Source organism: Psittacula echo (genome assembly GCF_963264785.1).
Source record: "Psittacula echo genome assembly, chromosome: 1".
Lineage (NCBI taxonomy): Eukaryota > Metazoa > Chordata > Aves > Psittaciformes > Psittacidae > Psittacula > Psittacula echo.
In genome coordinates, this window is record NC_137735.1 from 103351967 (window position 1) to 103379242 (window position 27276).

At 39.7% G+C, this 27276-nt stretch overlaps 1 protein-coding gene across 1 annotated transcript; it reads left to right on the forward strand.

Annotated features, from left to right (window-relative positions):
* Positions 1–3023: 3023 nt before the first annotated feature.
* On the forward strand, positions 3024–27276 carry BCAT1 (branched chain amino acid transaminase 1). The gene is made up of 9 exons (XM_080612944.1): positions 3024–3149; positions 6800–6910; positions 7799–7918; positions 10569–10732; positions 12201–12343; positions 17742–17827; positions 19975–20115; positions 21321–21395; positions 26949–27276. The coding sequence occupies exons 1-9, from the start codon at positions 3039–3041 to the stop codon at positions 26988–26990; spliced, it is 993 nt and encodes a 330-aa protein (XP_080469070.1). The 5' UTR covers positions 3024–3038; the 3' UTR covers positions 26991–27276.

Sequence of the window (27276 nt, forward strand, 5' to 3'; positions counted from 1 at the left end):
CCAAAAATCTTATATGCATCTCAGGAGACCTTAACAGGATCATAAGGACAAGGAAACTTGCCTTTTTTGCCTTTTTAATGATTGTTGCCTTAATGGTCTGTCCAGGTTAGCCTATATTTGAAGTCTTCTGCAGGGTATTCCTACTGTTGTTTGAAAGAAGTGTTGTGGGTCAAGTGTCACACCTGGTATTGTTGAGTCAGGTGTTTGCTAAATGCCTGAATGAAGGCTAGTTTCACTAAAAGCTGAAGGAGGTGAGAAACAGCAGGTGGGCTCCTTGTTCAGTGTTTGCAGCTCCAGGAAACTCTGTGGTGCAGAAACTGTTTGCTTTTTTTTCTGGATAAGCATCACAGCTACCTACCTCTGTAGGCTTTCTACCTTCAGGTTACTCAACCTGAAATCCAGCCCAGTGATTTGTGTTTGTAACTGCAGGACGTCCCCAGTCCTTGGGGCTGAAAGCTAAGCAGTGTGGGCTCCTTCTCTGAGCCGTAGGCACTGCTGTGTGACCACTCAGCACAGAGGAGTACCCATTTTATCGAACTTGCAGAAGTGAGCATGTGGCCCACCTCTTATCACTAATGAAGCAGCATACGAGTGACTCTGGATCTAGGACCCTCTTTCTATTAACCATTAGAGTGCAACAGAGTGCTTGTATTTGATCAGCATAGTTTTATTAAATTAGCACTCACGTGACAGACCTGTCTCTTGAACCATCCAAATCTGGAGAAATAACGTAGGTGGCAAAACTGGGTCAAAGAAAGCCCAAATGCTCCCAAGTGAGCATATTTCTTCACTTGTGGCTGCAGTTCGCTGCTCTTTTTACATGTGCTTGTTGACCTGTGAGAAGAGCCAAGATGAAATCTTTTCCCATCCTTAAAGTAAAAGCTATTTGTTAACCCTGATGATGTTAACAAACTGTTTTGTAGTGCTGCCTTTCAACCAGTGTGCTTCCACAACTGGGGGAGTGAAAAACTGAGGCATAAAAGCAGAAATCAGCACAGTGATAGGAGTTTTAGGGGATGAGACTCCATATGATAGCTCTGGTCCCCAGGCCACTTTATTGTAAAGTTAATTACCTTAATGAAAATCACCTGAGATGAGACATAAGCCATGGCTTCAGGGAGAGCTGTTAATATCACTGGCAGTAGGACTTCTTTAGAAGTTGTGATTCTGTCCAGAGATAAAGCCAAGGATGTAACTGCATTCTACATCCTTGCTTAAGCCCCATTCACATCCTGCTCCTGCATAAGTGTTTTCGTGATCTGTCTTCCATTGTGGATAATTGTAAACACTTCTTTGTGGCTTTTAATTTGATCCATAGTCCTGGGGGGGGGGGGGGGGGGAGGGAGGGTGGAGGGGAAAGGGTTGTTTGTTTGTTTGTGGGGTTTTTGGTCTTCCCCCCCCCCCTCCAAAGTTCATGATAAAAGGCTGTCAGGTAAAACTCATTTTTATTTTCAGGACATCATTAAGTAGTACTTTTCCCATTGGAGCATTCATTGTCAGCTAGATAAAGGGTACTCTAAGAAGAGTAATTGTTGTTTCATCAGATTATGTATCAGTTCAATCAGGCTAATGCACTTTAATATTTAGTCAAGCCCTATAATTGGATAGTTTAAAACAAGCTTTTATCTATTCATGTGTTCCAGCTGTAAGTTAATTTCACATCTAAGCCATTAAGCAAAAAAATCCCAACCAAACCCAACCAACCAAAACCCAGGCAAAAATCAACAGACCCATAAAACCAGGCCATTGTACGTTAAAGGCATCTTGAAAATCAGGTTGTTTACAGAAACAAGAGTGCATGTGTTCTTTTTCAAAAGCTTGGGACTATTTTTTTTCTTATTTTGCAAAATGAGCCTGAGATGTCAGTGATATCTCTTGCAAAACATGCCTTTTTAGTGCACGTACAACTGATTTGAACAGTAGTCTGAACTACCTGCATTCCAGTCTACTTTCTATGTACCCAACATAAAGAAGTAAGATCTTACTTGGGGGGTGTGTGTTGTGTGTCTGTAATAAGGGTCAGTGCTTTCTGAGTCATGTTAGGAAGGGAAATAGACCTTTGAATACAGTTCTTTGTTGAATTCTTTCTTGCTTCTGACCAGCAGTTTAAGTGCTCAGATGGTACAGAAAGAGAATGGAGAGTGTGGATCGAGACTCTGCCCCCTTCATAGCCCTTTCTAGTTGTTTAGCCCCCATCTGTGTATAAAAGGGGAGTGACCTGCCAGTGATCCTGCTTTCCTTTTTCCCCTGCTGTTCTTTAGGATGATTCACACCATATGAGCTACCATAAAGAGGACTAACTCTCTCCCAGCCAAAATCAGTACAAAAATCCCTATTTTGCATTTCTGGAGCTAGTCATAGCTTGTAAGATAAAGTCTCTACAGTTTATCATGCAAGGAAGCATTTAACCTTCTTTGCTAAGGGAATCTTTCAGGAGAATATGGATGTGAATGAACAAGCTAGTGTGACTCAAGTGATCTGGTGACTGCAGGCTCTGATCTCTCACATTGGTTTTATGGATTGAAGGCAAATCAGCATAATGTATCTACTTAGCTGTGAGAGGGATTCATTTCTGATGATCAGTTTATGTTCTGAGGTACAGCAATTGAGTGTTTCTGGAACTTGTACGCATATGTTAATCTGAGCGTCTAAGAAATTTTCATATGCTGATTTTCTGGTTTTACACTTTGTAATGGTTCCTTCACTTAACAGTTCTTCAAAATATGCCAAGTACTTGTGGTATAAGCAGCACTGTGTATATATGTGCATACACAGTATGAGGACTTTGTCAGCTACTTAGAGGTTAGCTGCCTTTAAGCATTCTGTTATTAAATGTCCTCGCAGATAAAATATCGCATTTGTCCGTGTTCACTGATGGAGAATAACTTTTAAATCAGTCTGACTTGATCACTTTTATACGCTTCATTTTTGTCTTCATGTTCCTTCAGGCTTCAGACTTGATTATCACCCCAGCTACAACTTTGAAGGAAAAACCAGACCCCAATGGTTTGGTGTTTGGAACTGTGTTCACTGATAATATGCTGATAATTGAATGGTCCTTGGCTTCAGGATGGAAGAAACCTTACATTAAGCCACTTGAGAACCTTTCATTGCATCCAGCCTCCTCATCTCTGCATTATGCTGTAGAAGTGAGTACTGAATTGGTTTGGAAGCTGCTATTTTGTTTCATTAGCTCTTGAAATCATACCTTTGTAATACATGGACTATTGCTGTCTGAAGTTCATTAGTATTGAGTTACATTTTGTTTTGATAGCTGATGTCCTTCCAGAATAATTCTATTATTTACAGCAAGGTTATATTTATGTTAGTGTAACTCAGAAGGAACTCTGGCCTGTAGATTCCAGTTCACTTAACTTTCTAGACTACTGAAGGTGACCCTTTCTTCATCAGGGACTGTAGTGATAAGACAAGGGGTAATGGGGTTAAACTTAAACAGGGGAATTTCAGGTTAGATATAAGGAAGAAGCTCTCTAATGTGAGGGTAGTGAGGCACTGGAACAGGTTGCCCAAAGAAATGGTAAATGCTCCATCCCTGGCAGTGTTCAAGGCCACGCTGGACAGAGCCTTGGGCAACATGGTCTAGTGGGAGGCATCCCTGCCGTGGGGTTGGAACTAGATGACCTTAAGGTCTTTTCCAACCCTAACCATTCTGTTATTCTATAATGCTTGTGTGATGACAAATTCATTTGAGAAAGTATTCTAGATCACTGGCAGTTACTGTCCAGTTACTGTTTCTTATGTAACTTAATGAAGCACTGGATAAAACTCTGAAATTCCAAGAGTAACTTTAATTTGGGGACTGAACATACACTATATGAGACTTATTTTAAGCTGTTTTAAAGGTTTATATCTTGGATTGCTGGACAGACTAGACAGATGTTTGCAACTCCAAACAAGTTTGAAGAGCTCCAAACTAGATCTGATGTATTCAGCATATACAAGTGCATTTAAGCAGAAAACGTAGAGCAAGGAATTTTGAAAAGTGAAATGTTAAGTTGGAAACCAGCGTGGTTCACAGTTTCCGTGCTTAGCTGCTTACTGGCTAAAGCTGCCTTTTGTGTTTCCAGAGCAGCTTTGGTATACTCACATTTGTGTGACAGCCTCAGCAGGGCACATATGGTGAAATGGAAACCTGTTTCTCCTCCCACTTCTGGGCAGGTGGGAGTGTCTCCACTGAAATTAGTGGAGTTGCTTGTGCTTCTTTTATTATTTCTTTGTCCATTTCTTCTCTTTTCTTCTTTTTTCTTTTCTTTTTTTTTTTTTTTTAACCACTAGCATAAAGGAAGGATCAAGCTTTTCAGCTTTTCCTTGCTTGTTGTCCCTGAGCTCCTGCCTTTGCCATTTTTTCTTGTTGCTGTTTTTTCCCCATCTAGTCACTGGGCCTCCAAAGGTCCTCTGTAAATTACAACAGACCCCTGTGACTAAGGCTGCAACTCTTGATCTGCCCAAGAAGTAAGAAACCACGCTGGAGTCCTGGATCTGTATTTCACTCTTAGTAGCATATTGCTTTAATGCTCAGCCTCTGGCCTAGTCTGAAATCATTGCTAATATGAATATGCTCTTCTTTTTTTTTGTTGTTTGTTTTTTTTTTTCCCACCATTTTTTTATTCTTTCACCCTTATTGCATCACGATTCCTCTAGCCAAGAGGACAGACAGAGGAGAATCTGGTGCCAATGCTGTGGCTCAATGAATACACAGTGGGTATAATAAACATGATGAATTTAGCATTCCCTCCCCTTTCTCCTTGCCCTCCATGGTGCAGTGTGGTAGTCTGGATCTGCTGAACTCCAGATCCAGCTCCTGTGATGTACAGATGTCAGATAATATTGTTTGCACACCACCGCAGCAACCAACCGTCAAGCAATCACAGCAGTTGCTTTTATTCATGTGAGCATTTCTGGGACACATCACTATCTCCCTTTTGAATGAGTGAAAGGTTTTACTGAGCTCTGGAAAGTTAAAAGTATTTCTCTTTGGAGAAAAAGATTTAACAGCTTGAGAAGGCTTTGTGTTTCAGTAATGATGTGATTCTTACTTCTCTCAAACCATTGGTCAGATCTTAGTAGCAACATTCCTTTCTCTTCCCTCTCATTAAAAATTCTGTGAGTGTGTTGGGGAAACGGGTGGGGGGAAACAACTGTTCTGTGATAAGATAGTAGCATTACAGCAGTGTGATATTAGCTAGTAACTGGCCTAATAAAAATCATATCAAAGTATCACCATATAACCAGCTATGCCACCGTTTATTAAAAATAGGTTTCTTTTCTTATAGCTACAACATCTGTCCCAGGAACTGTTTCTTTTTCAAAACTGCACACAAACCTTTTAATAAGGTTGGCATTGCCATAGGAATAAGATAAATTTTGAAGGCAAAATGTTCTGGGTTCTAATTCTGGTTCTGCTGCATAGTTAGCATATAGCCAAAGGAATATTGTTGGGATTCCTGCAACCCAGTTACAAACCAGTTAAAATTTGTCATGTGGAAGGACCTAGCTCTGTCATGGGACCTCACAAAAGTTTTCTAGACATTGCACTTCATTGATCCTTCTGGGGAAATGTTGTAGAATTTAATAATAATGAAACCTTGAGTATTCTACTAAAATTACACACAAATACAGGTTTCTTTTTTTCCAAATAAAATCCCTGCATACATAGACTTCAACTGCAAAGAATGTACTTCCAGACATACTGTGTGGAGCAGTCAGGAGAAGAAGTATGAGGAGACTGAAAGAAGTGATGCAGTTAAATTCATCGAACTTATACTGAAATTTAATGTACAAAGAAATGCTTTAAAAAATAATTCTAAAATTCTTGTCTATTTACATGAGTGATTCTTTAATACTTAATCTAAATACCTGTATATATTTATATATTGATGTGAACTTACATAATACATAGGTTTTTTTAAATTTAATTTTACATAATTATGTATACAAAATTATTGTTTACTGACTATAACTGTAAATTACCAATCTGTAACTGAAAATAACTATGGATAGTTTGCAGGTATATTGTTTGTCGTGATTAGGAGATGCTGTAGAACATTCTGCTGGTAGGGCACTGATGGAATAATGTTTTTGGTAAATTGATGGTCAACACCAGTCATCTGGATTGTGCAGTTTGATAGGATAGCTATGGCTACTTTAAGTTTCCCGTTAAGTATAGATAAAACATTTTTATGCATTCTCCCTCTAGTGTAGGGCTGATGCTTCTGTCTGTCATGCTAGCTAAACCCCTTTCCACAGTGGAGGGTTGTATGGGTGAACTAAGTAACCAATATTTTGCTGCAGCTACAACAAGAACTGCAATAGAGTTCCCTTAATTACCGTATTCCATGCTTCCTACCAAAATGAATTTTTGGACAGAGCCCTGAAAGTGTTTAATGTATATAATTAAATTCTATAAATCTTTTCCTTAAGGGAGAATACTGATTTAGCTCAGCCTTATGTATCAGTCAGGATGTGAGTGAATAGTTAAGTCAAACACATGCTACAAATTTTAATTGCTGTAACCAAGTTGTGAAAAAAATGGTTGTTGTTAAGTCCTCTGACAGATAAAGATTTATCTGAAGCATAGGCAGGTCACCTTTGCAATATAAATGTCGTAAAACTACCTCAAAGGAATGTGTTGCAAGCATTAACTAGTTGGCACTTATGCCCTGAATACTGTATAGTTCTTTGATTTCCAAAGCATGTTTATTGCTTTTGCACAGATCATCAGGGGATAAAATGTCTCAATTATTATTTGCTTTCTTTTTCCTCCTTTTTGGTTTGGTAGTTGTTTGAAGGAATGAAAGCTTATCGAGGAGTGGATGGCAAAATCCGCCTGTTCCGGCCAACCCTCAACATGGAGAGGATGGCACGATCAGCAAGACGAGCAACTCTGCCAGTATGTAGTTAAGGCATCTTGTTCTCCTTAAGTCAGAGCATATTTTCATTTTCAAAATGCAAATCTCTGAAACTTTACAGTATTGTAACATTTATCAAACACTTCAACTCTTGAATAGTGCAGTTAAACTTTGTTAAGAGATCTCATTCAGTGAACTGAATACATTTTTCCTTTAAATCACCACAGTATTTTGCTTTCTTCATTGTCTCCCTACTGCTTCAGATGTACACAGTCTATTTCTGAGGGATGGGAGCTGTTCTGCAGATATTTGCATGCAGAGAGCTGTTGTGGCACTGATGTTCTTCCTTTTCTTCTTTCTACTTCAGTTAGGTCCTTCAGCCTCTGAGTGCCTTCATTTTTGGTCATGCTAGCAACTTAACGTGGCTTTTAACAACTGTATATTGGCCAGTGAATTTCCTCACATGGTTATTAGTTTTATTACTGGAAAAAATTTGCAATTTCATAAAACTGGGAGACTTGGTGGGTCCCTCAGTATTGCAACACAAATCACTCTTTCTGCAGAAGAGGTTGTGCCATAGCTTGCAATGTGCCAAAGTGAAGGTGTTGGCTGCACAGGCTGTTCTTTCCATATGCTTTGGAGGCAAGAAGGATCAGTGGCTCCTTTTTGCTATCTCAGAAGGATACTTTGTTGCAGACGAGGATATCCAGGATACTGCATAAAAAGGCACAGTGGCAAAAACCATGGGATCTTTGAATTCTGTGAGAAAGGAAGTCAAGGAAGATGGTGTAGTCCTATGAACCTCTATGGGCTGTTACTGTTAGTTATCTTGATGAAGTGTTCCCCTTAGCATATGGATCTATAAGGACCACAGAGTGTTTAGGCTGTATTTCTCCATTCGCTTTTCACCCTTTGCTTTTCCTTCCCAGCATTTTGACCAGAATGAGCTTCTAGAGTGCATTCGGAAGCTTGTGGAAGTGGAAAAGGAGTGGGTCCCATACTCAACCACTGCCAGCCTTTACATCCGTCCTACCTTAATTGGAACTGAGGTAAAAACCCTTTCTCTTTCTCCTCATAACTTTTGGGTACTTAGGCACGAAGGAAAAGCCTCCACCCGTAAAGGGGAATATACAGCAGTCACTAGACAACAGTATTGCAGTTCAGGGGCAAATCGGTTTTATTTTTTTACTTCCAAGTCACCTGCAGCTCTACTTCACAAATTTATGTTGACCACACCACCACCTAGTGGACACATTGATTTAGGTCTCAGAAAGTAAACTTTATTAACTGTTCCTAGTGGTAACGGCAAAATCTAGATTAACTTTGGGTTTGTACTAAAAGGATAGTTATTTGTCACACAGTAATGTATGCCTTTAAAATACTAATAATCTAAAGAAATTGTGAGGGAACAGAAATTTGTTGTGTAATTTTGTGATTTCAATTCATATCTCCATCCTGACTTCAGTGAGGAGATTTTTGGAAGATTCTACCCAGTAAATCAAGGTGGATTTTCTGAGAGAAACTCTTAACAAAACTAAAAACAAGCTCTTGTGTCAATTTATCCTTGAACCCAGATAAACCCAACCTTACAAGAGACTCCATAACAACTAGGTATTGCTAAGTTTCACATGGGTGTGAGTGAAGCCTGTAGTATTTATGAAGGGAATTAGAAATAGGGAGTTCATTTTAACTAAAACTTTAAGAGTAGTGTTTTTTTGCAGTGGTAAGAAAGAAGCTTATAATGGTAGAGCATAGAACAAGAAAGCTAAAGGATGTATGGTTTCCCAACTAGGCCAGTTACTCTTCTGCAGTATCCACATCTGTAAATAGGCACCATATATGGCTTCACTAAGGGGAAGTCCTGCCTGACCAATTTGGTGGCATTCTATGATGGGGCTACGGAACTGATGGACAGGGGCAGAGCAGTTGACGTCATCTACCTGGACTTGTGCAAAGCGTTTGACACTGTCCCACATGACATCCTTGTGTCTAAATTGGAGAGACATCAATTCGATGGGTGGACCACTCAGTGGATAAAGAACTGGCTGGATGGCCGCACGCAGAGTTGTGATCAATGGCTCGATGTCCAGCTGGAGACCAGTAACGAGTGGTGTCCCTCAGGGATCGGTGTTGGGACCGGATTTGTTCAACATCTTTGTCGGTGACATGGACAGTGGGATTGAGTGCGCCTTCCGCAAGTTTGCCGATAACACCAAGCTGTGTGGTTCGGTTGATACGCTGGAGGGAAAGGATGCCATCCAGAGGGACCTTGACATGCTTGTGAGGTGGGCTGATGCCAACCTTATGAAGTTTAACCATGCCAAGTGCAAGGTCCTACACCTGGGTCAGAGCAATCCCAGGTACAGCTACAGGTTGGGCAGAGAAGAGGTTCAGAGCAGCCCTGCAGAGAAGGACTTGGGGGTGTTGGTCGATGAGAAACTTTACGTGAGCCAGCAATGCGCACTCGCAGCCCAGAAAGCCAACTGTATCCTGGGCTGCATCAAAAGGAGCGTGACCAGCAGGTCAAAGGAGGTGATCCTGCCCCTCTACTCTGCTCTTGTGAGACCTCACTTGGAGTATTGTGTGCAGTTCTGGTGTCCTCAACATAAAAAGGACATGGAACTGTTGGAACAAGTCCAGAGGAGGGCCACGAGGATGATCAGGGGTCTGGAGCACCTCCTGTATGAAGATAGGCTGAGAAAGTTGGGGCTGTTCAGCCTGGAGAAGAGAAGGCTGCATGGAGACCACATAGAATAGTTAGGGTTGGAAAGGACCATAAGATCATCTAGTTCCAACCCCCCTGCCATGGACAGGGACACCTCCCACTAAACCATGTCACCCAAGGCTCTGTCTGACCTGATCTTGAACACCACCAGGGATGGAGCATTCGCAACTTCCCTGGGCAACCCATTCCAGTGCCTCACCACCCTTACAATAAAGAACTTCTTCCTTATATCTAAACTTCCCCTGTTTAAATTTTAACCCGTTACCCCTTGTCCTATCACTACAGTCCCTAATGAATAGTCCCTCCCCAGCATCCTTATAGCCCCCCTTCAGATACTGGAAGGCTGCTATGAGGTCTCCACGCAGCCTTCTCTTCTCTAGGCTGAACAGCCCCAACTGTCTCAGCCTATCTTCATACTGTAGGTGCTCCAGTCCTCTGATCATCCTTGTTGCCCTCCTCTGGATTTTTTCGAACAGTTCCATGTCCTTCTTACGCTGTAGACCCCAGAACTGTACACAGTACTCCAAGTGAGGCCTCATGAAAGCAGAGTAGAGGGGCAGGATCACCTCCTTCAACCTGCTGGTCAGGCTCCTTTTGATGCAGCCCAGGATATGGTTGGCTTCGCAAATACTTGTGAAGATCAGAATAATGTAACACAGAATCACAGAATCCCGAGGGTTGGAAGGGACCTCAAAAGATCATCTAGTCCAACCCCCCTGCAAGAGCAGGGTAACCTAGAGTACAGATAAATGAAGCAGCTGTAAATGAATGGTGACAGTATATAAAATTAGGGTTATACATTGCTGTGGTTAGGGGGGAAGTTGTATAAATATTTTCTCTTCATTGCAGCACTTTGCATTGTCCTGGTAAAAGCACTCTTGTGCTGCAGTTCATCTGAAAGCAGTGTTCAAATGCTAATTGTGTAGTATCTGCTGTTAGTAAGTTTTAATTTTTTTTACATTCCCTTTTTTCAGCCTTCCCTTGGAGTGAAGAAGCCAACTAAAGCCCTACTGTATGTCATACTGAGCCCTGTGGGCCCTTACTTTGCAAGTGGAAGCTTTAATCCCATATCCTTATGGGCAGATCCAAAATATGTAAGAGCCTGGAAAGGAGGAACGGGGGACTGCAAACTAGGAGTGTAAGAAAACATAATTCTACATCTTCTACATAGCTTACAGAGGAAATTTGGGTTTTAGTGAAGTATCTAATCCAGCAGAAATAGCGGTATTAAATGTAGCAGTGAAACAAACAATTTACTATAACACAGATTTCAAAATTGTATTTCACAAATATTATGTATACAATTCAGTTGCATATTTTTATTTGCATATTACAGTCAAGTGGATTACTTGCAGAGGCAATTTTGCAGCATCTCAGGCTGAGACATTAGACCTGGAAGGTGTCCATGTAATACTTTGGCTGTTCCCCCTGCAGAAGTTGACACTAAACATATGAGTCCTGTGATGCAGCATTCAGTGTAGCAGCCTTCTGCCAACTGGGCAGTGAGCAGCACTGACTGCTGACCTCCTCCTTTGGCAGGCTGTCCCAACAAGCCATCTGCAGTTAACTAGGGGAGTACGCGTGTTTAAAGAAAAGCATGAGACAATTATCTGCATTGACTTGACCATCGTCTGGCAGTTTTCTGCTGAACTAGGCCAAAACACTAGCTAGGTGGAAACATCATTGTTAATGTTGAAGTGCTTGACTTGTAGAGTTGAAGCTGCTTGACTGGACTGGAGCAAGCAACTTTGGAAGTGGCTAAATAAATTACTGTATTATATGTCCTTTGTCTTTGGTTTGAACAAAGCTTATTGCCTCTACCTGGGAGTTTCTTTTCTGGACAGGAAGTTAGTAGCTGTCAAATGCTGCTCAACAGCTTTCCTTCATTCAGTCTGATGTTCTGAGAACTTTAAGTTTTGTTTGGTTTTGTTCAGTTTTACAAATACATTAATTGTTTCCTATGCATCCCTCGTATGTCAGCTGTGAAAAAAAAGGAATAGTCTGGAATCACTACTGACTTGATTTGTGCCCAAAGGTGAAAATGTAACTCCAGTATGGTCAGCACTTTGGGCTGCTAACTTTGGGTCTTGATGGTAACATCAGAAACTATAAAGAGTTTTTTCCCTCCCTCAAAGCAGCTATAGAGTAGCTCAGTAGTCAGGTTCACTGTAGGCAGCATTTTGGGAAAACAGTTGCTTCTTGAGGATATGGAATTTGAGGCCTGTCTGCAGCTCATGAAGCTACTAGTTGTGTGAATGTCTTTTACTAGAAAAGAAATAACTTGCCTCTGGTGATTTTTTGTGTTTTAAGAGGTTCATCTGACATATGTGAGATGAGGTAGATGGTTTTGTTTTCCTTTTTTTTAGGCAAGCAAACAAACAAACAAACAAAACCCCAAAAACCCCACATGAGCTGGAGGGGAAGTTTTTGGGTTGTAGATACCAATAATTAGTAGAAATACTTCCAATTAAAATATTCCAGGGACAAGCAGTGACTGTGCAGAGCACTAGCTCATAAGGTAAATGTGCACAAAACCTTGCACAGAAATGAGAAAATACCCAACCAGATACTTATAACTGTTTGCTCTTTCTTTTTGTTTCTGGAAGGAATTATGGTTCTTCTATTTATGCCCAGCAAGAAGCCTTGGAATTCGGCTGCCAGCAGGTTTTGTGGCTCTATGGAGAAGATCATCAAATAACTGAAGTTGGAACAATGAATCTGTTTCTCTACTGGATAAATGAAGATGGAGGTATAGTAACACAAACCATGAAAATTCTAAGTAGAACAGTTGGGAATTTAATACACAAAATAAACTACATAAAAGTGCAGATCGTAAATAAAGATGATTTATCAAAGGAAATGTCTATTATTTTCTGAAAACTAGTAGATAACTAAGTTATACTATTGTGAAAGAGGAGATTCTGGAGCAGTTGTGAGTACTACCTACTAATGTCCTAAACTGTTGAGCCAGTCCACGTGCTCAGAAGGGTAGAGTGTAACTGTACACAAGGTCACACTGGAGGCTTGGTGTCAACTCTAGCAGCATGCTTTATCTTGAAGGTGGTGTTGGGTCAGAAAAATATGGGGACATACTAAAGATACCTTATGGCCGTATAACTCTAAACTCTGTGACTTTGGGCATGAGTGGTTCCCATTATCACTTTCTGACAAGTCAGATATTCCTAAAGGATAGCCAAAAGTATTTTACCATCCAACTGATGAAGAACTCGTCTCTTTCTTTGAGGAATTTTGAAGTTCTGTCCATTGGAGGCAGAAAGAGAGAAACATGTCAATCAGCATCCCACATTGCTAATGCTGAAAAGATGCTTTCAAGATATACCATCATTCTTGAAGCCATTTTTACCAATTTGTACCCACAGTCATCTCTGAGCAATGTATATGCTGATTAGAAAGCTATTTAGTTAATGAACAGCCAACTATTTAGGCATCTCAAAAGTAGACATTAGGCATGCAAGTGCTCAGAACTTGAGAAGCGTTAGCTGCACCTGAGAACTGATTCAAAGGATTCCATGACTCTTGGTCCTTAAAGGATTGAACCACTGTATAGGCAAGTGAATAAAAGGACATCTCCTGACTTCCATGAGTGCTGGCCTTCCATGCAAATTAAGTGTTACTGAATTTTTACATTGCAGCACATGTAGGATTTGGACTCTGACTTCATCATGGTGCCATGGGTACCTTTGAACACTGACATTTTTCTGGCAGTCCTCAGCTGCAGTACAGAGGCAACATTCTTTGGGGACAGCAGTATGCTTTAGAGAGTGTAGGGTAATGGGAATCCAGCTACCTGACTTTCATTTCCAGTTACATTATTTGTTTTTCTGCAAAATCATTACCACTTTTGTTAGAGGAATGACATTTAGTGTTGAATGAGTCTGTGATGTCTTGTGAATGAAACTGTAAATATGAGAAATCTTGTTGTTGTTACAGCAGCAGTAGATTTGTCAGCATAGTTAGATGGCCAAATTCATGCCTTGTGTAACTTCTCTGGAGAGACACAAAAATAGATTTTGGCTCATTCTGTTCAGGGAAAGGACACTGAAGGGGGGACATAATTAGAATTCAATGTTCTCATTGTACTTAAACCAGAAATATGCTGGAATTATCCAGCTGCAGCACAGTACTGTTCCAAAGATCTGCCAATCACTACGTGACCAGTGCAGTACTGAATAGTACTATTGTGAGGTGGCCATAGCAAACAACTTGTAATTCATGGCACCCAAGCTAACTGTATACTGGCAAACCTGCCATTCCACATGATGTGGTCATTAGCATCATTGGAGCACTTTGCTGTCTCCTGGTGTGTTGATTAATGCTTAATTTATGATATCTTTGATTAAGAAACACTTGCTGCCAAAGTGCGTCATCACACACCTACCTATGGCTTTACATTGTGATTTGCATTTGTCATTATGTTCTGTCACTTCACAAAAGATACTTACTTAAAATGCGGTTTTGTTATGCAAATTCTGCAGCTGAGAGAGAGATCTAACATGAAAATAGTGAGGCAGAAATTACAGATCATCATCAAAAGGAAAATGCCCTTCTTTGTGTGTTCAGAGGTCACTGCTGAGTAGTCTGAACTGCTGTCCTTGGTTTATAACAAATCAAAGACCAAAGCCTAGACTAAAGGACGTCTGTGCTTCCAATGAGAGTAGGCTTTTCTTGCAAGCCTTTGCTATGTATTTTGAGTTACAGCATTGTGATTAAATGTGACATGTTGTCTTGGGCATCAGGAGGAGCTTGGAAAAATGTTTTGTTTGTAACATCAAGGAGGGAGTAGGGGAAGAAACTACTCAATTTCTGGTAAAATAACATGACATAGTCTCTGCTGCATTTGTATCACCACTGCTGCTCTGGCATAAATTTAGGAGTGTGATATTTTGGTCATCAAACACTGTTTATGGTTTATGTTCACAAAGTGAATATTTTGGTCACCTTGCAGCCCCTTCCACCTACCTCTTCAGAGCACATAAGCTGTTGACATTGAAACTAATTTCCTTTAATAATGTCTGCTCGTTTGCTTAGAATATAGGCTTGACTTTATAGAAAACCTTAAAATTTAAACATATGTCCAACTTGAAGGTTGCTAACTATGAAATCTGTGTGCACTTTCCAAAAATTCACTTTCTTCAGAATGATTTGAACCATCTGGGTTCTACTTCTGTCTTTAATGTTAAGGCATTGTGAATAGCATTCAGGCATTGCTTAATATTTTTGTGATGTTATTAAAATTGGGATTAATAGTGCCCACTTCAAAATAGATCACATAAATTGAAAAATAATTTTATTTTATTTTTTTTTTTTTTTAGAACAGGCAGGTAAAATATCAGGCAAGCTTGATTAGTGGTCTGTAGGTGGAGGATTATTTGTGCTGCACAATTAGCTTTTACAAGAAGGCTACTAACAAAATAAGGATCGTACCTTCTGGTCTAATAGAAAGCTGTAGCAACAGCAAGGAGGGTAGAGCATCAAATGAATGAGATGGCAGGCAAAGAAAAGGAGGAGAAAGTAATTGAGGAAAGTAAATTGACAGAGACACAAAGACAGGGTGATTGCATGAGGGGAGAGTAGAAGAAAAGCCTGAGGGAATAAGGAGAAAGGAATAGAAACACCAAACTGGAAGAGAAAGTCAGCTGTTAATAATACTGAAGCCAAGGTTTCCTGGGTTCTCCTTGACCCTGAAGTTCCCTTCTGTTAAAATGTATTTTGGTGTATTTCTCAGCATTATTATAGTGTGAATAGTACTGAAGGCATCCCATACTTGGCATCTTATCTGCTATATGTTCATAAGTACAGGTGTGTAAAAATTGACGCTGTGTAATATGCAAGACCTCATTTTAAAAATCCCTTTAAACACTGATGGAGTACCATTGTTACAGCATACCTATACCATGCCTGGTTTAATGGAACACTGGACTTACAGTGCTACTACTGTAACAATAACAGCAGTCAACTGGAGAGAAGCCCTGACATTTTCCTTCAAATACCTTCCCCCCTGCCTTTTTGCTACTGTGCATTCTAAGTCCTCTAGCACGTGAAAATAATTCAGAAGGCAAATGGAGTCTGTGAGCTCAGTCTGGGTTGATTTGGGGTTTTTTTTTGAGATGGACAAACTGATGTCATATGGAGCCTGGTTTGGCATCAATTCACAGGGAGGATGAGGTTTTTTGGCATACTGTGTTGTATAGCATTATCATCTCTGCCGGATACCAGGGGAGCAGATGTTCTTGGGTGGCCCCAGGCTGGTAGGCATCATATGTATAGTTGACAAAATTCTACAGAGCAGGCTGTTTGAAACATTTTGAGACGCCCAACATCCTGTCTACTCAGGTGCTGTTTGGTGGATGGTTTGGCCCAGCACATTTTCAAACTAGCTCAAATCAATTAATATATGTTATTGAGCTCAAAGAGATTCTGGCCAGTATCTATGGCAATATCACACAATAGAGAACATTAACTGGTGTGTAGTCACAATCTGGTATTAAGGTACGCATTATTTGAAGTTTTCTGTTTAAGAAAGGGATGCATTTGTATGTGACTGGGTCACATACAGTGTCAGATTCAGGTGAGCCCTGTGGCTCATGGAAAGTTTCTAAATCCTCTATTTTATGGTAGTTGTGCCAGAATTAGGACCAGACACACATCATGTTAGGAGTGATGCTGGACAGACTCCAAAAAAAGAAAGCTTATTGTCCCTGACTGTATGAGAAAGAAGAGACCACTTCTGTGGTTAGGAGTCTGGAATAGGTCAGGGAATCATACTATTGGTTAGTCAAACCAGAGCAAAATGTATAGAGTGTTCTAGGGCAGCCTTTTTAATATGCATTTTGGCATCCTCATAAAAGGAACATGAGGCATAGGTAGGAAAAGCTTCAAGTCCAAATGAATAATTCCAGAGGTGGCTGCATTAACAACAGACATTTCCAGAGAGAATGGACAGTGAGTAGCAGATTCAGTGAACAATTCAATTTATTTATCCTCCATTTCCACTACCCACCCCAACTCCTAAAGCCCCCTCTTGCAGAGTGATGCTGTAGTCAGTCTGGAGCTATGTATGTGCTGGCTGGCAGGCTGTGTTTGTGTGCAGGACTATCTAGCTGTCAACAGAGTATTAAGCAGCTGAGCTCAACCTGCTATCACAGCCCAAGGGTGAATACCATGATTCTCTCTTGTACTCAGCTGCAAGTTTTCAGAGGACCTATAGGAACATTTTTAAACACAGTTTTGCCTTTGAGACTGATTCAAACAGGCCTGGAGTCAGTCACCTTTTGCAGGTCATAAGGGGCGATGTAATAAAAAGATGAAAATATGTATCTTCTTTTATGTGTCCTGGTATAAAAGAATCAAAAACCTTAATGGTTTGTGGATTTAATTGACAGGATAGTATCTTTATAAGATCAAGAAAGGTAATGGATTCTCATTGGCAAGAGACAATGGCTAGGAAAGAAATATGAAGAGTAATTCTGAAAGACTGTGACTGTCATAATTTCTCAGTGAAGGTTTGAGACTGTCTTAAAAGAACCTGGCTGTCTGAAAGAGTAAATACTCAGTATTCTCTGATAATAGAAACACTGAATGTATGCTACGTAATGGCTTAAAATGAAAAAGATTAACTTTGATTTGCTGCAAAGGTCAGATGGATGAACAAACACTACATACAAACATCTCTGTTGCAATTTAAGTACTTACCATGTATGGATTACCATTTATCTACCGTTTCACTAGTTAGATGAATATTTATCTAACAACCTTTTTTCAAAAACAAACAAGAACAAGGTAACAAACCACAATAGTTGAACAGTTTGAATTATTGGCACTTGGAATTTTATTAGGACTGCTCTTTTTGAGTAAAGAGAAAATTACTGGAAAAAAAGGAAGTCTAGACCAAGACAATAGATCATTAAGGAAGCCTCCTCTCGTGATGCATTTGGCAAGGTTTGCACTGTTTTGCTTGTTCAGTAAATGGGCCTTCAAAATTTCTGGTAGATGTTTCGTATTAATGCTACAAAGTAGGGATACTGAACCCCTTGTTTCTAAGTTCGTTAATTAATGGTGTAATATCAGTAAACTTTTCTGTTTCTTTGTTTTTCAACCAGTATTTCTATTTCATTTGTGTTTGACAGAAAATGAACTGGCAACCCCACCTTTAGATGGCATCATCCTTCCAGGAGTGACAAGACAAAGTATTTTGGATCTGGCACACAACTGGGTGAGTGTTTTGACCCTGGCAGTGATAGTTTCAACTATCGTGTTACAACATTGATGAAAGTAAGCATTCCTGGTGCTCAGTATTTTGCAGTTCAGCTGATCTGGTCAAATCATAGAATATTTTGGGTTGGAAGGGACCTTAAAGGTCGTCTAGACCAACCCCAGCTACAACGAGCAAGGACATCTTCAACTAGATCAGGTTACTCAAAGTGCCGTCCAACTTGACCATGAATGGTTTTCCAGGGAGAGATGGGGCATCTTCCACCTCTCTGGGCAACTTGTTCCATTGTTTCACCACTCTTATTGTAAAAAAAAAATTTATCTAGTCTGAATCTACTCTCTTTTAGTTTAAAACCATTACCCCTTGTCCTATTGCAGCAGGCCCTGATAAAAATTTGTCTTCATCTTTCTTGTAAGCCTGTGTAAGTACTGAAATCCCTTAACCTGCGTGGGAACTAAGAGCATGCTAATTCAGATTTCCAGCACCATCATTAGAATACCCACATCTGTCACACAGAACAATACCAAGCTTGTTAAAGTATCCCCGTGTAGTATTTAACATGAAAATTCTCATCAAATCCTCTGGTCAAGCAACTTAAATCAAGGAAACAATTACCATGCATGACTACAGCCATACTTCAGTCATCAGCACAATCTTTCTCCATTCAGTTCTCATGGTTTCACCCTTATTTCTAATAACTAGCATGCAGCCTAAAATCCAGCCACAGTTTTGAAGTCATCTGTCTGCTTCCAGATTCCAGTTCTGTCATGTAGCCATCCAAGAACTTATTTGGACACTTGGGACTACCTCGTACCTTGAAATGCAGCAAATTGTCTGTTCACTCTGCCTGTACTGTATTCAGAGGTTTTATTGTGGCCTGAATAAGAATACTATAGAGTCAAAGGCCCATCAAGCCCAGTATCCTGTCTCTTGGTTTTGGGCCTTTTCCGCTTCCAGCCACCTGTAGCTGAAAGACTTCCTGAAATACAGTTGATGTATCACTTACATCTAACTTACAGTAAGGAGAGCTAGGTGTGTACTTTGTAGCACATAGGTGCCGCTTGTTGACCTGCACTGAACTCTTACACATCTTTATTCATATTGGAACACCCCAAGTACAGATACACATGCACGCTTCTCAGTCTCATCTCCTTTACAAGAGAGATATTCCCAGCTGATAGGGCTTATTTGTGAGATACCAGACTCTCATCTCAGTCTTCTTGAATAGTTATGTCTTCTGCTTCACAAAGGTTGTTCTCTTCTTCCTGGCCTCCATTCCCTAACCTGTCTGAAGCTCTGCTTATGTGGTGTCCCTGTTCCTCTCTCCAAATACTATCCTTTCCAGAGCTAATCATGTTTTCTGCTATCAAAAGCATCTGTTTAATGTTAAAGAACTTGCATATGAAACAATGGCTAAGCTTTAATTTGGTCTAATGCAACAATAAAGTCCACATAAATCCATGAAATTAAAATTTCAAAGTTCGATGTTTGTTCTGTTCTTTGAACACAACCCCTCAATCAGTTGCTGTGCATTCTTCAACACTTGTAGAAGGTAAAACACAACTTACGTTAAGGCTATCCAGTGTGAATTGCTTTACTCAGTAAGTACTTTACCTGCAATACAGTAATTTTTAATGTGACAGCTGTGTCCAGGCTGCAGTGTGAAATTTTACCAGAGATTAAAGAAATCTGTCACATGTAGTTGGCATTGCAGGTCGAATTAACAGAATGTATTTTGCTTAGGAATTGTCTGAGAGTGGGATCAAAGCTCTTTTGACATAATTGAGTAATTTTTGTATGAACTCTAGCATGCTTGAGACCATAAGTAGTCAGATCCTGTGTCACATAAACCATGACAAATTCTGCTGTGTTATGCCTTAATGCAATATTGATATGCTGTACCAAATCAGAGGGAAGTGCCACTTATTCATCAGCGTTGTATCTGGCAAAGCACTGGCTTCCTCAAAGGTAATCGTTTTGATTAGAATCTATCTTATGTGATACTGGAAGGTTTGAAAAGATCACAGGATCATAGCCAAAACTTGACTGATTGCTGCTAGGCCAATAGTCCTGTTTCAACATGGAAAACAAAAATACAAACCATTTGTAAAGTTTTACAATTTTTATGGTTGATTCTTCTCATGCAGGGAGAATTCAAAGTGTCTGAACGATACATCACTATGAGTGACTTGACAGCTGCCTTGGAAGAGGACAGAGTAAAGGAGATGTTTGGTGCTGGAACAGCCTGTATTGTATGTCCCATCTCTAAAATTTTATATAAAGGCAAGGTAAGAAAATGTGTTTCCTCCCCCTTTTTTTTTTACTTTTCCTTTCCTCTTCTCTCCCCTCCCAGCTCATGCCTCTCCTCTCCTTCTTCAGAATTTTATCATAATTAACTGCAGCTTAATTAAAAAACAGATAGAAAAGGAATGCTGCCAGAGGCTCCTGGAAAGATGAACAGTGTCAGTATTTTGTTTCCCAAGTGAGTTACTGCTGTCTTATCAGAAGAGAACTTTCCCTCTTGTCTTCTTGGGTACTTTCAAGAGTTAAAATAATAATAATTGTTTTCTTTTTTGGGTGGGGAGAAGTTACCAGCTCCAAGCCTGTTTGAAAATACAGAAAAATACATTCTCCCATGTTTCCTTTATTGAATATTTCTTTCCAAAGCTAAGGCACCTGGGAAAGATGAGGAGAGGTGACTTTCACAAGGAACCAAATTTCTGAACCACTGCATTCTTTCCTTCTCAACTTCATCTCTTCTTCACCCTTCATTGCAGGGAACCCAGCTCTAATGGAAGAGCTGGAGGTTCAGGAGAGTACACAGCTGCTTTTATGGGAGATTTCTCCTGCACAGGTGGAATTCTACAGGCATTCAGACTGTTAAGCTGACTTGATGCTATTTGGCCAGCACAAAGTTAGTTCAGAAGGCTGGATTATTGCAGCTGCATATATGGATGTGCTTTGTTCATTAAACATGAGAAGTACAGTAAATGTCTGTTAGATGATACTTCTTGAATTAATAAGGTGGAATAAATGTATTGATATTATCAGGTGCTAAGATATGACAGACATCAAGGTGCTGAGTGGTAAGTACTATAAATGTACCTGTTATGTTTCTACACAATATATTTTGAAATTAAATACTGTGTATTTAAGTTAATTTAAGTATAAGCAAGAGTTACTGCTCTTGCCTGTACAACGTACCCCCCCATTTTGGACAGATCTGCTGGAAGGCTTAGATTAGCCTTTATTTGAAAACAGCACAACAATTCAACTAATCTGTGTTATCACTGTTTCAGCATGCCCTCCTCTAAAAAACATTACAACAACCCTTGCCTACTTGTAAGGAAGGCTGGAAAGCTTGATAAATATTTATTTAAATTATTAACATTTATTTAAATTCTTGGTGACCCTAAGGTATTCATATATATAGAAAGCTATTTTTACATATTATTCTCTCTCTTCCTCCCCTCCCTTCTTTATTCTGTGTCAGCACTTGCACATTCCAACTATGGAGAATGGATCTCAGTTAACAACTCGTTTCCTGAATAAGCTGAGTGATATTCAGGTAAACTGCTTCCTCTTCTTTAACCAGTTAAAATAATAAAAGGTGGACATTTGAAAACATTGGAAAATAGCCTTTTTAACAGTGCTGCTGTAGGCACCATTATGTAATAATGTAGACTCTTCAGTTTGGTGTGGTTATTCTATCGATTTTACATTTTTTCCCTTGAGAAAATATGATACGGATGGAGAGTAATGTGTTACTTTCCTACTCATCTTGGAAGCTGGATGAGAGTTGTAAGATATTCTTGTCACTGAAATCCAGTACTGTGTTCTAGGTTCCTTTTTAAGGGAAAAATAGCATTATGAAGCATCTTAATAATAACAATCACAAATTAATATAGGCTAATTAATAAAGAGATGGGTAAAGTAGTAAGCACTCACTGGGCACAGCCAGCTTCTGTTTCTCAGCATCTTGCCAATCGCATGGTCACTTGTTCTTAAAATAGTTCCTTCCTCTGTGATTTGCTAAATATCAAAGTCTATTTGGAATATGTGTTTGACCTCCATGTCTGGGCATATGAGTCAATACCGTTTCAGGTAAAGTCAATGAGCAGCACTTTATCGCCCTTCTTGTTTTAGTTGCCTGCTTTCTTTTCCTTATTTAGCATAGTTTATGATGTGGGGGATTTGGGGATAAAAGTAGGTCTTGGCAAGTTGCAGTCTCCTTTCTGTAAGATCTGATAGCAGCTGCTTGTCATTATTACGATTTCTTCAAATCAAGTCTGATGGTTACTGTTCTACATTCTTAGCTTTTGGCTCAAGATGATCTTAGATTTGCTGCTAAAATTTTCATCTTCTTGCCAGTAAGCCCTGAACTAAAAATCTTAAAGACAGTGGGATGTACTGCACCACATAGCAATTCTGAATCCGACAAAATAATCAGAACTTTTTAAGAAAGAATCCTAAAGTTGTTTTTTTTTTTTAATTCCTATTTTACAGGCCCTTTACTCGTGCGTAGAAATAATCTGACATAGGGTACTTCTGATGAGACCCCAGACAAAAACTACTCATGAATTGCAGTCTGCTGTCATATGTTGACTCACCTAAAATACCATGACAAGCACATTCGCTTATGCAACATTATTTTTCAATGTTTTATACTATATTGTAATCCAAGTTTAAATCCATTGCTACTCACTGAGTTTTTCTCATTGCTTAACTAAAGTAGGGTGAAGCAGTCTTAGACAAGGAGAAGTCAGACCATCTGATATTTCACTGTTCTTCTGTACTCTTCATTCTCTGCATATTTTTACCTGTCACAGCTGCTGGTCTCCAGGATAGCTACTTCCCCCACGACTACTACCCCCTCTCCCCCCAAGGCTTGTAGTTCAAATGATGCAGCAGGACCACCTGACTGTTCTTTACTACGAAGATGACATAGGATCATCATCTCTTGTTCTTTAGAATGGTATTGGGCATTTCTGAGTGCAGCTCGGGGAGGAAAGAATTCCTGATAGTCTGGTATTTTTTGTTAGTGGCTGAGCCAACTTTCACTGAGGCGAAAAGAGACACTGTCCCATAATATTTCTGTTGTTTCACCTGGTGCCAGCCGTAGCAGGTCCTTCTCTTCAAACAGTGGGACTGAGGACTAGGAATAAGCAAAGCCACTTTCGGTTCTAGATTTTATTATTAGTTGAGGAGAAGGAGGGGCTTAGTATGGCATGTTCCTAGCTCAGTTACATGAAACATTTTTATCATCTTACTGTATGAGTATACACAGTAGTCTTCTCCAGAATCCCACCACATACCACAGTTTTATTTCATCTTTCTCATCCCAAGTGCCTGATGCACCTATCTAAAATAATAACTGGTGTTCATCACTTTTTTTGTTGTTGTCATATGTCCAAATTTACCATACACTTTTCATTGTGATACACACTGACTGCTGTTTCCATAGCTCTATACTCTGTATTAAAGCCATCTTGTTAGTATGTCAAATATCTATCTCCAGTGTCTAAAAACTCTTGTGTAACTCTTGTGTTACCTTCTGCTGTCAGGGCAATGCTTTTGCAATATGTGGTAGGGTCTTCAACAATTCACTATCAGTTTGAGTCTCCACTGATCCCTTCTAATTGCAGTCATGGAACAGCTTGGCATCAGAAAGAGTTGAGGCCAGTTTTAGCACCTTGTTGTCTGTTATATGTAGGAATAGGTAATGCCTTAGCAGTTTGTGTCATGAGACAATCTAGTGCCTTCTCTGGAAGAATGGCTTGTGAAATCCAGAATTCTATTTCAGAAGACAACACTGGAGTATGTGTATTTCTCCCTTGGCCAAAAGATAGTGAGCGAATTATTAAGAAAAATTTATCCAGCCTGCTTCCTGAGGCTTCCATGCCCTCCCTGATCACCCTACTTTTTAATCCCCAACCAAGGCTCAGGTGGAAGCTGCAAAAGCGTGAATTACTTCTAACCACTGTCTTGGACCTTTTCACTTTACCACTTTTCACTTTACAACAATATGGACCTTTTTGACTTTCAACTATGTATGTACAGTATGTTCAGTAGTTACATACCAAGAGTAAATCCATCACTCTTAGGAAGTGCTGGACTATTATGTATATATTTACTTGTAGGTTTTCTTCCTTCTTTAAAAGAGCCTTTAGAGTTAGAATATTTCTTGGTTAAAAACATGATTTTAAGGAGGATGATGGTTGCTTCCCCTTTCAAAGTCAATTAGTGGTTGCTGATTATGTTTCTGCACTTTTCTATCTGTGGAAAGATGAGCTTATATCCAAACGGACCCCACGTTGATGAACAGAAAACAATGCTGCAACACAAAAAATAGAATGTATAATATTCTTAAAATGTCAGGGGAGTTTTCAGGATCTTTCACAAAGATCTTTTATATCTTCTACTGGGGTGGGGGGTTGGGGGGAGTGGGGGATAAAATCTCTTATCTCTTTGAAGTATCATTGGACTGTTGTCATATCATTTGGACAGTCTTAGCCTCTTATTCTAGAGAATCTTCAAGTTTTGAAGAATAAGATGCAATGGAAATTACAGCCAAACACAGCTTTGGTCTCTCTGCTGTGCTGTTGCCTCAGCTAGGGCGGTGTACTTATTTCACATTGGACAATGAACAGCTGTAAAAAAGTAAAAATTCTCACTACCAACATTATCCTGCAGTTGAACCTGTGACCAAGAGGTGCAGGGCTCCATATCCGGTATCACTGTAATGATTCCCTTGAGTACAATACATGGTTTGTTAACATTTTCAGTTTATCTTCATTATTGTGTTTCCAAGTCTGTTTTCATGCTGCTCATTGTTCTTTTGCAAGTCTTCTGTGTTCAACAGGATTTCTTTGGATTGGAACAGCTGTTCAGTGGAACTAGAGCTAGAGTGACAAATTAGAAAATCATGGGCAGAACTGATTCCATTTCTCATGCCAATTGAGAGGGACAGTAGTAGTACTGGGATATACATTTCCCTTCCTATCACTGAGTGGAAATCATGGTTACGAAAGGCTGATAACAACTTTAGATTAAATAATTTACATTGTATACAGTAATGGTGTGCTTATGAATGAGTTAATGAATTAGTCATAGTACACTGTCTTCTATAACTGCTTGAGTTAGCAGATTTAGAGATGAGATTAATTTCTCTGGGAATACACTCACTGAAATACCACTCGGATATTTTTGTGGTTTTGCATACCATGCTTTGAGAATAAACAAGATTTTGCTATACCCTTTAAAATGTAGATCAGGATGCAACTTGGAAGGGATGGATAGAAGGCAAGGTATATTGTTTATACTACTTGGTATGAAACACATTTTAACACTGCAGTCAAGACAGCAGTGAACAGATATTTAGACAAGGCCCATATCTTTCTCAAAGTTTTATAGTCTAAATGGGTAGGCTGGCAGAAAACAACCAGGGAAGGAGAACGTATGTCTTAATTTTTACAAAGCAGGACCTGTGGGGAGGGAAGTGAAGGACGGGACTGATTAGCCTGAGGTCACAAAGTCTTTGACAAAATCAGAAAAGGAAGCTAAATCAGCTTTTATTTCTGGAATGAAAACACTTGATTGTGGTATGACATCTTCATTCTCCTTTTAATTCTGGAAGCAGGTTCAAATGGCAACTCAGACCAGCCCTTGCAATTTCTAAAGTCAACATCAAAGCATGAGATGACAATGCTACCTAAAGGCAGCAAAACTTACAATGTAATTCCCTGCCTTTGCCTGCTTTCTGATTTGGGGAAATGGGGATGCCACCTTTTCTCTGAAAAGCAGTGATTTTTTTTTTTTATTCCTTTCCCTTTGCCTTCATCTTCAACAAAACTCTCACATGAGGGTAATCCAGTGCTTTGTGGTTAAACTAATGATACTTCTGCTTTTCTTTGGTTAGAGGTCCCAAGGCAACCACACTGGCATCTGGGAATGCTGGAAATCCTTTGAACAAGTAATTTGTTCAAGGTCCTATGTAGCACCATACCAGTGTTTAGTCAAACACCTTGCGAACTACAGGACAGGAGCAGTGGAACTAGTAATAAAAAGCAGATGTGACATATGAAGGTCATTTAGAGGCTTTACCTGCTGGAGTAAAGAGTAAAACACACGCACGCTGAACATAATTTTTTTGTGTATCTAGAAGTGTATTTTCCTGGCTTATTCTGGTTTGGAGCTATTGTCTTTTCCCTGCTTTAGTGTCCTTTTATCTCCTTTCCTGCCAATGCAGTACCTGGATTGGAGTAGCTTCCTTTTATCCTCTCTGGAGAAATAACCATCAACTGATCTTTTCAGCCTACATAAAGAATCTAAGCATCTAAACAGTCTATTCCTTGGTGAAAAGTGTTTTCAAGCTCTCTGAACATGGTGCTGTGAGGGAAAGGGCTCCCAGCTTTCATCTGCTGCTAGTCTGTCCACCTCTGCTTTATTTATATACTTGAGGCCTATGTGCATATTTGGGGCACTCTGGAGGATTGTTTTACAGGACTGGTGACAAGGAGCTTTAGAACATGGAGCCAGTTTAACAAATGAAAGTGCTGCCTTGGGACTGTATCTTCCCCTGGAAGGGATACAGCTCCATGTGTTAGGTTGCCTTTGTTTCTGCCTGGTGATCTTGCTGGTTTGCATATGGAAAGACTACTTGTTTTATTTGTGTTACAGTTCTCTCTAGTTGTACTCTGTGGTATTTGTGATGGGTTTTATTTCACATTCAATCAGAAAGTTGTAATGAAAAGCCACCTTAGAAATAAAACCAAATGTGTTTGTTTATTAGAGCTTGAGTGGGGACATACTTATGAATGAATTAATGAACTGGGTAACTGCATTAAATTGATGGAAAGCTTTAGTGAAGCAGAACTATTCTGTACCATCTCTAGTGAGTATCGGTATTGCTCCTTCCTAGTCTTTATTGGAAGATGGATAAAGCTTCAAGGTACCTTTAGGTTTTGCTCAAATCTATGACAGAAGTAAGGGCATAAGAAATAATGCAAACTCCTATGGGTGGTGAATGTTATGCTTTCTGAGGATAAAGCGAAGAAGTTATCAATTATACACTGCTACTTTTAACTTTTATTCTTAAGCTCCATTTTTTTTTTTGTTTCAGTATGGAAGAGAAGACAGCGACTGGGCAGTGTTGGTGTCATGAAGGTGGAAGAATTCAGACCCTCCAGACAGAACAGACATGAATAATGATAACTGCTGTAGCTGTCTGTGCGTAGCATAGTTCCTGTATCAGTTTTCTCCCAGGATGATTGTTTCCACAATCCAGCGAATGTGAACACAATCATTTTGATTTCTACTGTAATCCTGTTGGTAAACGCCTGTCTTGGTAGACGTGGCAAATGTTAGCAATAGAACTTTCCTAATGGTTTTCTTAGAGCCTCCTTGTGTTTTAGATACAGTCTGAAAACTTGTAAAATGCTCTTCAACTG

Excerpts from the sequence above, each read along its gene's own strand:
- BCAT1 (XM_080612944.1), top strand. The coding sequence starts at position 3,039 with ATGCTGATAATTGAATGGTCCTTGGCTTCAGGATGGAAGAAACCTTAC. Across the intron at positions 6,911-7,798 it reads CAAGACGAGCAACTCTGCCA|CATTTTGACCAGAATGAGCT; the intron begins GTATGTAGTTAA and ends TTTCCTTCCCAG. Across the intron at positions 10,733-12,200 it reads GGGGACTGCAAACTAGGAGT|GAATTATGGTTCTTCTATTT; the intron begins GTAAGAAAACAT and ends TGTTTCTGGAAG.